Consider the following 12,225-nt stretch of genomic DNA (forward strand, 5'->3'; position numbering starts at 1 on the left):
ACCACCTGTTTTTCTATCTACTGTTTTTCTAACTACCTGTTTGCGTGTGAGAGAAGGTTTTAGTCAGTATTTTCCTGCAAAGTCAGCTTGAAGAGCGATGTTGTGAGTAACTTAGAAAATAGACATTTAAGCCTGAAAAATATAAATCTTATTCTAAAGAACTAAGTGAGGACGTACATTAACCCTTTAGCCTTCTGGGGAAAGGTTAATGTGTAACCTTCCCATTAAACAATGCACAATTCCCGGTTTCCCAGGTGGAAGGAAGGCCTACTAGCCCTCGAGCAGGCCTATAGCCAATGTAGAAGCTTAATTTTAAAACACTTTGGCTGCTTTCAAGGCATTAAGAAGTTGTATGGGTGAACATCTGAGCACCGCATGGTGCCGTGGGGATACACTGTGTTGTAAAAATACCATTTTCTAAGTAAGTCGTGGCGTTTTGAACGCTAGTGAAGCTCGAACACCTAAAGCTTCTTTTCAGGAGAAAAACGCTTGTCTGTAACTTATGGAAAGGGTATTCGAAAAACACCAAAGCAAGAGAAGATGAAAGATGCCGCCGGAGCTCAGAGGCCTCCTTTGGGCTGTCCGAGCGCTCCTCGTTTTTCAGTATTCAGAGGATAAGCAATCATGTGGTAAAATCTGTTCCTGATTTTGAATACGTGTGTTCTGTTGAACTCGCTTTTAAGCCCTTGATATAACTGATTGTGAAGCCAATATGCAAAATCTTTATTTTACTTTCCTTTGTAGTTTGAGTTCAAACTTGTAGCCGGTCTTTGCCCTGCAAGAGCCACAAAAAGTCCTTTATTTGGCTTTCCAGGTTGCTTCCTTGCATAAGCCAAGTGTGGTTTTAGGCATGTATCTGCCTGCTTCCTCTGCTTTTGCTAAATATCGACAAGAGTTTGCCATCCTCAATGACACAAAAAGTTTAGAGTACTATTCAGTTAAGCTTACTATCTTTTGACATAATTTCTGTACGATTTAACATAGTTTAAAACAGATTGAATATTTCCATGGGGCATTAGATGTAAACGTTGTACACTAGGTGTCTTGATTATAATAATATTTCAACACTGAAGCTTTCAAAATGTAATTTCTTAACTAAAGATATTTTAGTTAATGGTCTTTTTCTCTAAAGCATTTTTGCTCGAATTTTGACAGGCTTGGCTTTTGGTGGGCTGTATTTCAGTTATTTCTCAATAATGTCTTTCAGGAAAATCCAGCTATGGCTGTTGCAATCAAAACGTGTAAAAACTGCACCTCAGACAGCGTTAGAGAAAAATTCTTACAAGAAGCCTGTGAGTATTAAAATACTTATTTTTGGGTAGCTTCTGTAACCATTCCTTGCAAAGACTGCAGCCATCTGTGCCAGAAACTTCTGCCACTAATGTAAATCTCGTTATTAATATGTCGCATGACCTTTTTCTCTCCTACAATGTGTGCCAGGAAGACCGCTTTACGTCCTTCCATAGCCCATGTATATGATTATATGTGAGTTTTTTGATTTTTCTGAACTGAACTGTGATATCTGACTCCTGCAAGGCTTCAGAAACAGTTTTGGAATATTAAAGATCTGATCCTCTATTTTCTTCTTCCTCCTTAATGAATTAAAAAAAAAAACTCAGCACTTGTTTCAGTTTATTACTTTAGAAGGTCAGGTGGTTGTCTTTGTTAACGAAGGTGCTAAAAATTATGTGTCTAAGAGAGATCTGTTTTGAAAATTCAGAATTAAAAACCAATTTTCTACCTAATTGCCCAGAAATATTGCATTCCCCAAACTGTACATTTCATACCTGGAGGAAGGCTTTTTGTTGAGGTGAATACGAACAGAAAACAACTATAAGAATGTTGTAGTTACTGATTTCTTTGCTGTTTGGTTTTGTAAGCACATTAAAATATGAGACTTAGGCCTTAACTTTTGCCTGTTATCCTCTACTATTGTATATCTATAAATCTTGTGAAGCTATTGTATTATATCACTAAATTATTCGGTTGTGGACAGATGTTACAGTATACTTTTATTCACTCTTCCTTTGTTCAAGGATATTTTTTCTAATTGTTCAGAAAAGCTGTGTTCATAGTTAATGGCTTCTTGGTTTGGGATGTCAGATTTTTCTTAAATTACTATAGTTTTTTTCCATTACATTTCTGGCTGTTGGAAAAGTAAATACCATCGTGTATAGTAATAACTTAGCAGTCAAAGGTAGGCTGCTGTCTCTTAACAATGTAGAAAAATAATTGCTCATTGAATGCTCCTTATTGTGCTTTGAGCTTGACAGATTAGGAAATGCCAACGTCGTAGACAGATAAATAGTGCTTTTCAATTTTGATTTAATAGTTTTGCCATTTCTTCTTTCCTTTTTTTTTTTTTTTTTTTTTTTTTTAATTTTAATTCCTATCTGTTACCTTTCTCTTGTTTGGGTTCAGATTGCAAACTCTCTCAGAAGATACTGACTCCTAGTTTTTAACAGCATTCTTCAAAAGGCCCAAATCCAACATCTGGAGAGGCAGAGTTGGGTGATACTCTGGAGGGAAGGGATGTCATCAAGAGGGACCTTGGCAGGCGTGAGGAGTGGGACTGTGCGAATCTCATGAGGTTCAACAAGGCCCCAGCACACATACAGATTGGGTGATGAGTGGATTGAGAACAGCCTTGAGAAGAAGCACTTGGGGCTACTGGTGGATTAAAAACTGAATACGAGCCAGCAATGTACACTGGCAGCCTAGAAAGCCAACCGCATCCTGGGCTGCATCCCCAGCAGCGTGGCAGCAGGGCAAGGGAGGGAATTCTGCCCCTCTGCTCCGCTCTGCTGAGACCCCCCTGCAGTGCTGCCTCCAGCTCTGGGGGCCTCAGCACAAGAAGGACATGGACCTGTTGGAGCAGGTCCAGAGGAGGCCACGAAGATGATCCGAGGGCTGGAGCCCCTCTGCTGTGAGGACAGGCTGAGACAGCTGGGGCTGTTCAGCCTGGAGAAGAGAAGGCTCCGGGGAGGCCTTAGAGCCCCTTCCAGTACCTAAAGGGGCTACAGGAGAGATGGGGAGGGACTCTGGATCAGGGAGTGTAGTGGTAGGATGAGGGGTAACGGTTTTAAACTGAAAGAGGGGAGATATAGATTAGATATTAGAAAGAAATTCTTTCCTGTGAGGGTGGTGAGACACTGGCCCAGGTTGCCCAGAGAAGCTGTGGCTGCCCCATCCCTGGAGGTGTTCAAGGCCAGGCTGGATGGGGCTTGGAGCAGCCTGGTCTGGTGGGAGGTGTCCCTGCCCAGGGCAGGGGGGTTTGAACTGGGTGATCTTTAAGGTCTCTTCCAACCCAAACCTTTATATGATTCCGTGATTTGTATGCCTTACTGCATAAAATGCACTGTGACTGCACTGCTGAGACTGAAAAGTTAATTAAGTCCATGGAAAATAAAATGAGATGTGAACACAATGATTAAATGAGATTCTTGTCGATGTCATAAACTGATACACGTTTTTCTCAGACATTGAATTGTACGTACCGTTTTCTCCTTCCTCCTCTTCCGATAGGAAGGCACAGGTTAATTGGTCATGCACTGGATTAATAGGTCATTATGTTAATTTATGTTATGCTCAGCCAGGGCAGAAGAGCCAGAGAACCTGACTTGACTTGCACCTTCCACAGCAGTTTACTAAAGCATGCAGTGTTTCATACTTAAATGCGGAACATTAAATGACCAGACGTTATTGCTTCCAGGCAGTTGTTTCAAGTCCCGCAGAACTGTGATTATATTTTCTGGTCCTAGACTAAATGCTTCTTAAGTGACTTTTTTGTTTTTATTTAAAAAAAAAAGGTTTTGTGTAACACACCGTCTCGTTTCTTTTCCTTTCAGTAACAATGCGTCAGTTTGATCATCCTCACATTGTGAAGCTCATTGGAGTTATTACAGAGAACCCAGTTTGGATAATCATGGAGCTCTGTACGCTTGGAGAGGTATGAAAAATCCTGGTACAACTTTGGTCTTGTCTCTTTAAGCTCGCAGATACCTTTACAAAAGACTAAAAAACCACTTCTCAGCAAAGGCGCTCTCCTCAAATGTGGTATCATACTTTTTTGTAGAATCATGGACTCAGAAACAGGAGTGTCAGAATTTGACCAAACTCCTCCACGGAGGGAACTGCATTAGCTCATACCAAAGTCATTCAGTCATTGTTTTCAGAGAACTTCAGTTGCTGTTCCAGAATGAGAGCATGACCTGGGTCAAGATGATGATAATGCAATAGCATTTAAACAGCATCTGCAAACATACCTTTGAGAAGTGAAATTATGTGGTACATCTTTTATCCTTACTGAATAATACTGCGTTTTCCCTTGGAACACTGAATTTCTGTGGGGTTTTTTCTGTACAACTTCTGCAGCAGAGACCCTAGAGGAGATGACTTTCCTATTATTATGTCTTTTGGATCAGTGGTTTTAACAAAACTAGCTCTCAGGTTTTATAATAATTTTGGTTTTTTGAGCTACATGTTTCTGAAAATGTGAGCTGAAGTAATACTGCGTTGCATTGCAAAGCAGTCATTGTAATTACCAAACTGCGATATGTTGTCCAAGGGAAAAAAAAAGGCAGAAAAACCTGTAGTGGAGAAGTCATTTTGTGTCAAAAACTGACAGATTTCCTTTCCAGTGCCCAAATCACTTGCCAAAGCCATGTTTTAATTTCTAAGGTGACTCCAGTGCCACCTTCCATTAGGTCTTAACTGCCTTCTACTAGGAAGCCTTTAAAAATTCTGCGTTGATATTGGCCACTCTGAGCTATATCCAGTTGTTGTAGCAAATGTAGATTAAAATTAATGCTTCCAAAAAAGTGCTGATCTAATTGGTGTTCGGGTTGTTGTGTGTACGGTTTTGTTCTGAAATTATTTTGGCCAGAAACGCGCGCAGTTCTCAAGGGAAGAATGCATAAGAAGTCCACAAGTGCTTTACTCTGGAACAGCGGCAGCAGATGCTCTCAGTCTTCACACAGAGCCTGCACACAATGCACAGATTTTTGTTTGTTTCTTTGGCTAACGGTTTTCATGTAGAAAAAACCTGCTTGAATTTAACGCCGAGTCAGACTTCTTCATGGGAAGTCATTTTCTTTTCTCATCCAGTCTTAAGGAAGGAACTTAAAGGAACATTAAGGAACTTTACAATTTGAGATGTGCCTTGTTCACATTCATTGTTTTTTCATCCTAACTTGTCTCCTTTTTTTCCTTCTTGGTGCAAAAAGTTGAGATCATTTTTGCAAGTAAGAAAATACAGCTTGGATCTGGCCTCTCTGATACTCTACGCTCACCAGCTTAGCACAGCACTCGCCTACTTAGAGAGCAAAAGATTTGTACATAGGTAAGATTTTATACCTATATATGTGTATGAGTGTATTTTTATACATAACGACTTGAAATCTATGGGAATACGAGCTGTCTTAGATTTTTGACTGGCAGTATCCTGGCTATTAGATACACTTGCTCAAGCGAAGAGAAAACGCTTACAACACGTAATTGGATTCTTTGAAACCTTTCTTTTGTGTTTCTTTTACTTGATTTAGCATGAATGTGTAGCAGCGATACTTTCAAACTCTTAAAATCCACTTACCTCTTTTATGGCAGTCTCCATGTTAGTATGTCATGGTTTTTTTAAATGCTGTCACCAAATTTACACCCTTTTCAAGAGTGACACCTGCTGGCCCACGCCAGGATTGACTCGGGGAGGGTGCCGGATTTTAATCAGAATGGCTTTCAGCCGAGTTGTTGCTTTGCGGTTACAATATTTTTTAAAGCTGCGAGTCAACTGCAATCTTCCAAATACAGCAAAGCAAAACAAGGGACCACCACCTTCTTAAGTGAAGAACAGAGAAAACAAAATATTTATAAAACACAAGTACTTGCTTAATCAGAAAGTGAGCCTAAATTTCCTTCTAGGTGCGTTTTGAATTTTACATGAGCCTACTAGGGAGAAGAGACTGGCTTTAGCCTCTTCCTGTATGCAGTTAAAAGTTCACGGCACTCCAATTATCATGTACCATTTAATTTTGAACTTTAGCATTTTATTTGTTTTTAAATACTTACGTTCAAATTATGTGTGTTGTATGCATTGTACATACAAACACAGGTATATGTAAGTATTAGGTATGTCTATATACATAGATATGTATATAAAAACATTGTAAATAACAGACCCTTAAAATTGTTAAAGACACTTGAATTTTGGCCAAGTTGCTGTTTATTTTAACTCTAGAAATGAAATTTCGAAACAGAACTTGTTCATGCTGTACTGAAACGGGGGAAAGCAGCAGTGCTGTTTGCTGAACTTACTTCCCTGCTCAAAGCTAAATCTGTCCATACTTAGTCAACCTGCTGAAATCCAGAATCAACAGACACATGCGGCGGGCCGTCTCACCTGGGAAGGTGTGGGAGAAAAATGCTCGAGTCTTTTCATCATCCTTGTGGCATCGCCAAAAACCGAGCTCCTTATTAGGAAGCCTCGTACAGGACTGAGATCTTGAACCGATTCCTTATTTTTGCAGGGTCTGGAGGCAGATTTTCTTTTTTCCACCAACTCTAATTGCTAAAAACTTTTAGCCTGTGACATTTAAATAGATGAAGAATAAAACTTTTTCCTCTCATGTTGACACGGATGGTTGTACTTTCAGATGACAGCTGTTACGGATAAGGATCAAACGTACTGCAGCATCTCTGCAAACTTCTCAGAATCAGTAGACAAATACGTAGTTATCTTTTCCTGTACATGCACACCCAAAGCATGACTAGAAAAATAATTCAGTCCGCTCAAAGTTGTTTGATACTTCTGGGTTTTAATAACTTTTTTCCAAATATTATTTCACCACTTCAATTTTTTTAATTACTAGAAATAATATCTCCTCTGTTTGGCAGGGACATTGCTGCTAGAAACGTGCTGGTGTCTGCCACTGACTGTGTGAAATTAGGTGACTTTGGTTTATCCCGATACATGGAAGACAGTACTTACTATAAAGGTAAGTTGACACTCTGGATCCTTCTTGCAGGCCTCTTAGAACACAAATGCCTCCACAATAGCGATCCTTTTGTTGTCAAAAGGAATTAACCAGATTTTCTTGGTCTAGCCGTTGTACGTGTATAAAAAGGCAAGCTATTAAACAATTTAATAGATGACAGTAAATTCCTACGGGTACGCTTAGGGAGAAGGTTCACAAGGTCTGATTTAAGTTGCAAAAAGTAGGAAATTCATGTGTAGGTAAAATTCCATTTTTAAGGATAAGCTAATAGTGCTTTTCTTAACAATTTTTAGAAGATTACCCACATTTAAGGCTTATTTGAGATAATATTCATACTCATGGCATAATATAGCCTACAATGAGCCCAAGGTTACCTGTGGTTAAATTTTGAGTTTGTGCTGTCGCTGCGTGCTGTGTACTTCAGATGCCGCTGGACTAGGGAGGTTCAGTACAAAAAAGTCTTTGAAGCCTACTTTTCCCCCCATTTTGGATGGAACGCTGGTCTTAAGTGGCTCCAGCAGCTGTGGGGTGTCCTGCAGTGCCTGATAGATGGGAAACGCAGCAGGAGAGGAGAGAATGCTTGTAGGGTACCAACAGGAGCATTTTGTATCTGGTGTATATTGTGAAACCATAAATCTGATCTTCAGTGTATTTCTAGTTTCAGACATATATTTTAATATAGCCTTTATCTGTCCCCTTACACTTATTATGTTTCCTTGTTTCATTTGTCTCATACCGCTGTGAGCTACATACCGTCAGTTTAATTGCTGAGAGGAGAGGAGGAATGCTTTCTGACATGATCATTTCTTGTGCTTTTGGGGTTTGTTATCAGGGGCTTTATTGGGAGGTTTGGGGAATTATTGTGGTTTTGTTGGTTCTTTTTTCTGTTTTATGTAAGGCCAAACAACCTACCCTTTTTTTTGATGAATCATTTAACAACACCTACTCCCTTGCTGAGATTTTGTGACTGTTTCGGATTTCATACCGGTACCTTCTTAACCGCAATAGTTGCATCTTGAAATAAGAATTAACTTAAAACTTGCAAGAGCTCAATCAGTCCGAATATTTAGGCGAAGTGCTGCTCTTCTCTCTGTCTAGAGGAACAAAATCTGTGTTTGAGCTCAGTGGTAGGAATAAAAACCTGCCTTCTCTTGCCTTCCCAATAGCTTCCAAAGGAAAATTACCTATTAAATGGATGGCTCCAGAGTCAATCAACTTCCGACGGTTTACCTCAGCGAGCGATGTGTGGATGTTTGGTAAGTGAGTACCGAACGGTGGGGTTTCTCAAGTGTCTTGATGTTTTATTTTAACTTCTGTAAATGAATAATTTCCAGATATTTGGCACTGGTTTTACCGGACTTTCTGAAAATCCATTTTCTTCCAGCACATTTTCCATCTCTCTATTTTTCTTTCCTTTTTCTACTTAGTAAGCCTAAAGTTTCACGTGCCTTTTCGCCTCTAGTAAGAAGCCGCCAGAAATGAAGGTACAAGGAAATTAGGTCATAGTCATAACGGAGATGATTTTTTTTTACTGTCGTTTTTCCTTCTGATTTCTTTTTGATATACCGTTGTTGTTTCTGTTATTTTATATTTTCACTACTTCTTTTACGGTGATGTGCCTGCTTCCTTGCTTAGTGAATAGATCAGCCTACATCATGTCCTGCTTCCAGATATTTAATGCTAAGTTCCCACTTAATTGGTCTGTCGTAGTTCCTGCTAGCTTACAAAACATGACCAGAAGCTGAGTTAGAATAAGGGTAAATGGGAATATCCTGAAGCCTTGATCTTTTTTCCTAAATATGCAAGTTTTTATATGAATCTGATCGCCTGTACTCAGACTGGTCCAGACTGCTGGTCTGGATGGACAGAGCAAAGACAGGCTGCGTAAGGGAGCAAAGATGATGAGGCTTGAAATAAGAGCACGACAAACGAGTAAGGGTTCACCCTTTTTACAAAATAAAATTTGAATGTTTTAAGTGAAGGGCATGTGAATTTTAGCAGGTTTGTAATAGGTTGAAGAAAACTAGTACAGAGTTAGAAAAATGAAGTCTGTGGAACATTCTGGCCAATTCTAAACTGACAGACCACTTTCCCCTTTGTGCTTTTAACACAGTTTCAGCAGAAACTGTTTTATTACCTAGTTTCAGCACAAAAAAAAATTGGATTGATGCCAGCGTTGAAACACCCTCACAGTGATAATGCACTCTACGTGTCCAAACAAGCCCGTTGGAACTAGTCAAAGGGAAAAGCAAACACAGCTCATGCTACTTCGTAAAAGGGTAGATTTGAATATGAGCAACCGTTCTGATTTACAATAGGTAAAAGGTAGTGAAATGTGAAGCCGGGCTGCCATGAGCCAGCTGTGGGTCATGCTTCCTCATAAATAGCTCAGGTTGATCCCGTGTGCGTAATCCTACCGCACATCACTCCTCTCTGCTGCCAGCCGGTAAGTCAAACTGATTCGCCAGCTACACATTTCAGAAGAAATTGCGTTGTTTGGTTCTGCAAAATTGGGGTTTGTTTCTTTTTTAATGGGTTATTTTGTTTGCTCACGCTGGGGAAAACGTTTTTGTGTGTGTGTTTCTCAGGTGTGTGTATGTGGGAGATCCTAATGCATGGGGTAAAGCCCTTCCAAGGAGTGAAGAATAATGATGTGATTGGGCGAATCGAGAACGGTGAGCGGCTCCCAATGCCTCCAAACTGCCCTCCCACCCTCTACAGCCTTATGACCAAGTGCTGGGCGTACGACCCTAGCAGACGACCCAGATTTACTGAACTTAAAGCACAACTCAGGTAGGGTTATACTTCTGAAAGGTCGTTTCCTTCTTCAGAAGCATTTATTTTTCACTGTATCTTCTGTTACAGTATATTCTTTCCATTGAAAATGCAAGACATAGTGTGTTAAGTTTTATCTTCATAAGGCCAGGTTGTTGGTACTCTTGGAAATCTGGACCTTATCTGTTGGAGAAAATTAGACTAGGCAAGAAATTCAAATAACTGTAAATATGAATCACCTTTCTCTCCCAAGAAAACCCTCATATTTTACTAGCAATCTGTTTATAATTTTAGCTATGTATGCTACAATTCTTGGGGAGGGAGGTAGAAAGAATTTAAGAGTGATTACCTAGTCAAAGGTGCAGTGTTTGGTTTTGGGGTAGAAATGTATCCTTTCTTAAATAAATGAACCATCAGGTGAGTGCCGTTATAACATATGTAGCAGACTAGCTGCCCTGTGGCAGCTGTGTCTGTGCAATTGCAGATCCTGCACTAAATGCAACGTCATTAACTAGAAATTCCTTTGCCCTTTGTAAACCAGGATATGGTCTACCTGATGTTTGTCTTGGAATAAATGTGAGCACGCACTTTTGAGACCAGTCTGAATTCACACCCTAGTTATTCTGCAATAATTTATTCCAGCCTCCATATCTCCATTTCACCAGCCACAAAGTGGGAGTGATATTTAATCTTTGAAACATCACTGCTGTATCGTGTAGACACATTTGATATTTGTGACCAGCTTTGGGACTTTATGGGACTTTATCTATTTTGCCTAAGTCAATATAAACTTCAGACAATATCTAGGTATTGTATGCTGTAAATCCACTCTTGCATTTGTTGTAATTCATTGCCAAATTCTTCAGTTTTATCTTATGTCTTCTTCCAAAGTTGTGCTTTTGGGCATGTTTTATTTTCGTAATATCATTGTCACTTGTTCATGGTACAACATAATTCATAGGTGGTTTTTAAAAAAGGACGATTTTAATATAATTATGATGCTGTTTCGGAGTAGCTGTATGGATAACTTAGCTACCTTTAAGTTTTTTCCTATTTCTTAAAAATGTCGCATGATTCCGCCATCTGTTACTCTGGGAGCTCCTGGGTAGACTAAGAATTTACATAGATAGAGGCTGACGGAGCCCTTCTCACAAAGAACTTACGCTATTGACTGTGTGGAGTTAACTGCAAAGGAAGGAATCCTGGTAGGGATTGCAAGGAAAAGACATGACGCGGTTGTGTGATTTGGGTAATAGGTGGGAACTGGCTTTTTTTTTTCTTTTTTTGGCTCTGGAAGAATAGGATTCTTTTTAATTTGCAGTCACATTGTACTGATAACTTACAGCTGACTGGCATGGAGGAGAATGAAACCCTAAAGAAAATGTGACTAGGAAGATGGGTATGGTGTGTAAATCCAGGCAGGGAGAGTATCTCACCAGCAAGGGAAGAGCATGAGTAAATCCAGAGTAAAAGTAATTGTTTTGTGGGTTGAAACAGAATGTAGGTTGCACTCAGACAGAGCGTGATGGCAGCAACACTTATAACAGCGTAAGTCTGGAGTGGGAGAGGGGAAAATAGTGAGAGACATGGAATGGTATCACCAGTTAAACAGGAGAGGCCAGTGCCCAAGAGCCTGGCTCTCCTCAGAAATGCACAGACAGAGGGCGAGAACCAACGCTCACGACATGCAACAAGGCGCAGTCTCCTTAGTTACAAATCACAATGTTTCCCAGTGTGCGGGGTAAGCTCTGAAACAGGTCGCCCAGAAACACTCTGGAATTTCCATGCAGGGAGACTTTCAAACCTTGACTGGAAAAGGCTCTGAGCAACCTGACCTCGCCATGCGTGGAGCTCAGCGGTACCAGCAGATTGGACTGAAGACCTCCCGGAGTCCCTTCCAACCTAAACCATTCTCTGGTTCTAGATGAAAAATTGCACCAAGGGCGTGGGTTTTTGCTCCTCTAGTCATGCTGTGAGATTTGAAGCATTGTTTAGAGGACAGGCTCTCTCCTGGGGCCACAGCAACCCTAAAATCCAGTTTTTACTCTATTGGCGCCAAAGCAGAGAGTTTTCTGCCACTCCAAACTGGTGACCTTTATCTCCTGGAAGTTAGGCAGCACGGTCGTCCTTAGGGCTTCTTTGCGCTGCTTGCAGGCAGAGTCTCGTTGGAAAGGTTGCCAATTCCCGTACGATGAGGCGCTCTCAGGCAGCTAGGAAAGATTGTGTTTCAAAACTCAAATTCCCATGAACTTGCAAAAACAAGCCATTTCCCTGGTGGCCTTTTCTGTGTGGTGTTGCTGCTGCTCGTTCTGGATCATCTCCAGGGTAGTCTTTTCAAGCTGAGAGCAGAGCAGTTGTTTGCTTGAAGCCAGTGAGACGGTAGTGCAACATTCCTCTCTCTTTTAATGAGAAAAAGTCCGTGGCTTTGGGAAAAAACCTTCTTTTCTGCATCTGAAATAGC

The 12,225-nt window shown here is 40.5% G+C and overlaps 1 protein-coding gene across 9 annotated transcripts in view; it reads left to right on the forward strand.

Annotated features, from left to right (window-relative positions):
• Positions 1-12,225, forward strand: part of PTK2 (protein tyrosine kinase 2) — a 230,891-nt gene that overhangs the window by 174,512 nt on the left and 44,154 nt on the right. For 7 of the 9 annotated variants that reach the window (XM_054191983.1, XM_054191984.1, XM_054191985.1 and 4 more), the window contains 6 exons: positions 1,208-1,292; positions 3,849-3,949; positions 5,226-5,341; positions 6,889-6,989; positions 8,156-8,245; positions 9,578-9,782. In XM_054191983.1, the coding sequence (XP_054047958.1) occupies positions 1,208-1,292; positions 3,849-3,949; positions 5,226-5,341; positions 6,889-6,989; positions 8,156-8,245; positions 9,578-9,782 (698 nt within the window). Of the gene's footprint in view, positions 1-1,207; positions 1,293-3,848; positions 3,950-5,225; positions 5,342-6,888; positions 6,990-8,155; positions 8,246-9,576; positions 9,783-12,225 lie in introns of those variants that run through there. The other 2 variants (XR_008464916.1, XM_054191987.1) reach the window with 2 other exon arrangements.

The sequence above is a fragment of the Rissa tridactyla genome, chromosome 2 (assembly GCF_028500815.1).
Source record: "Rissa tridactyla isolate bRisTri1 chromosome 2, bRisTri1.patW.cur.20221130, whole genome shotgun sequence".
NCBI classification, from domain to species: domain Eukaryota; kingdom Metazoa; phylum Chordata; class Aves; order Charadriiformes; family Laridae; genus Rissa; species Rissa tridactyla.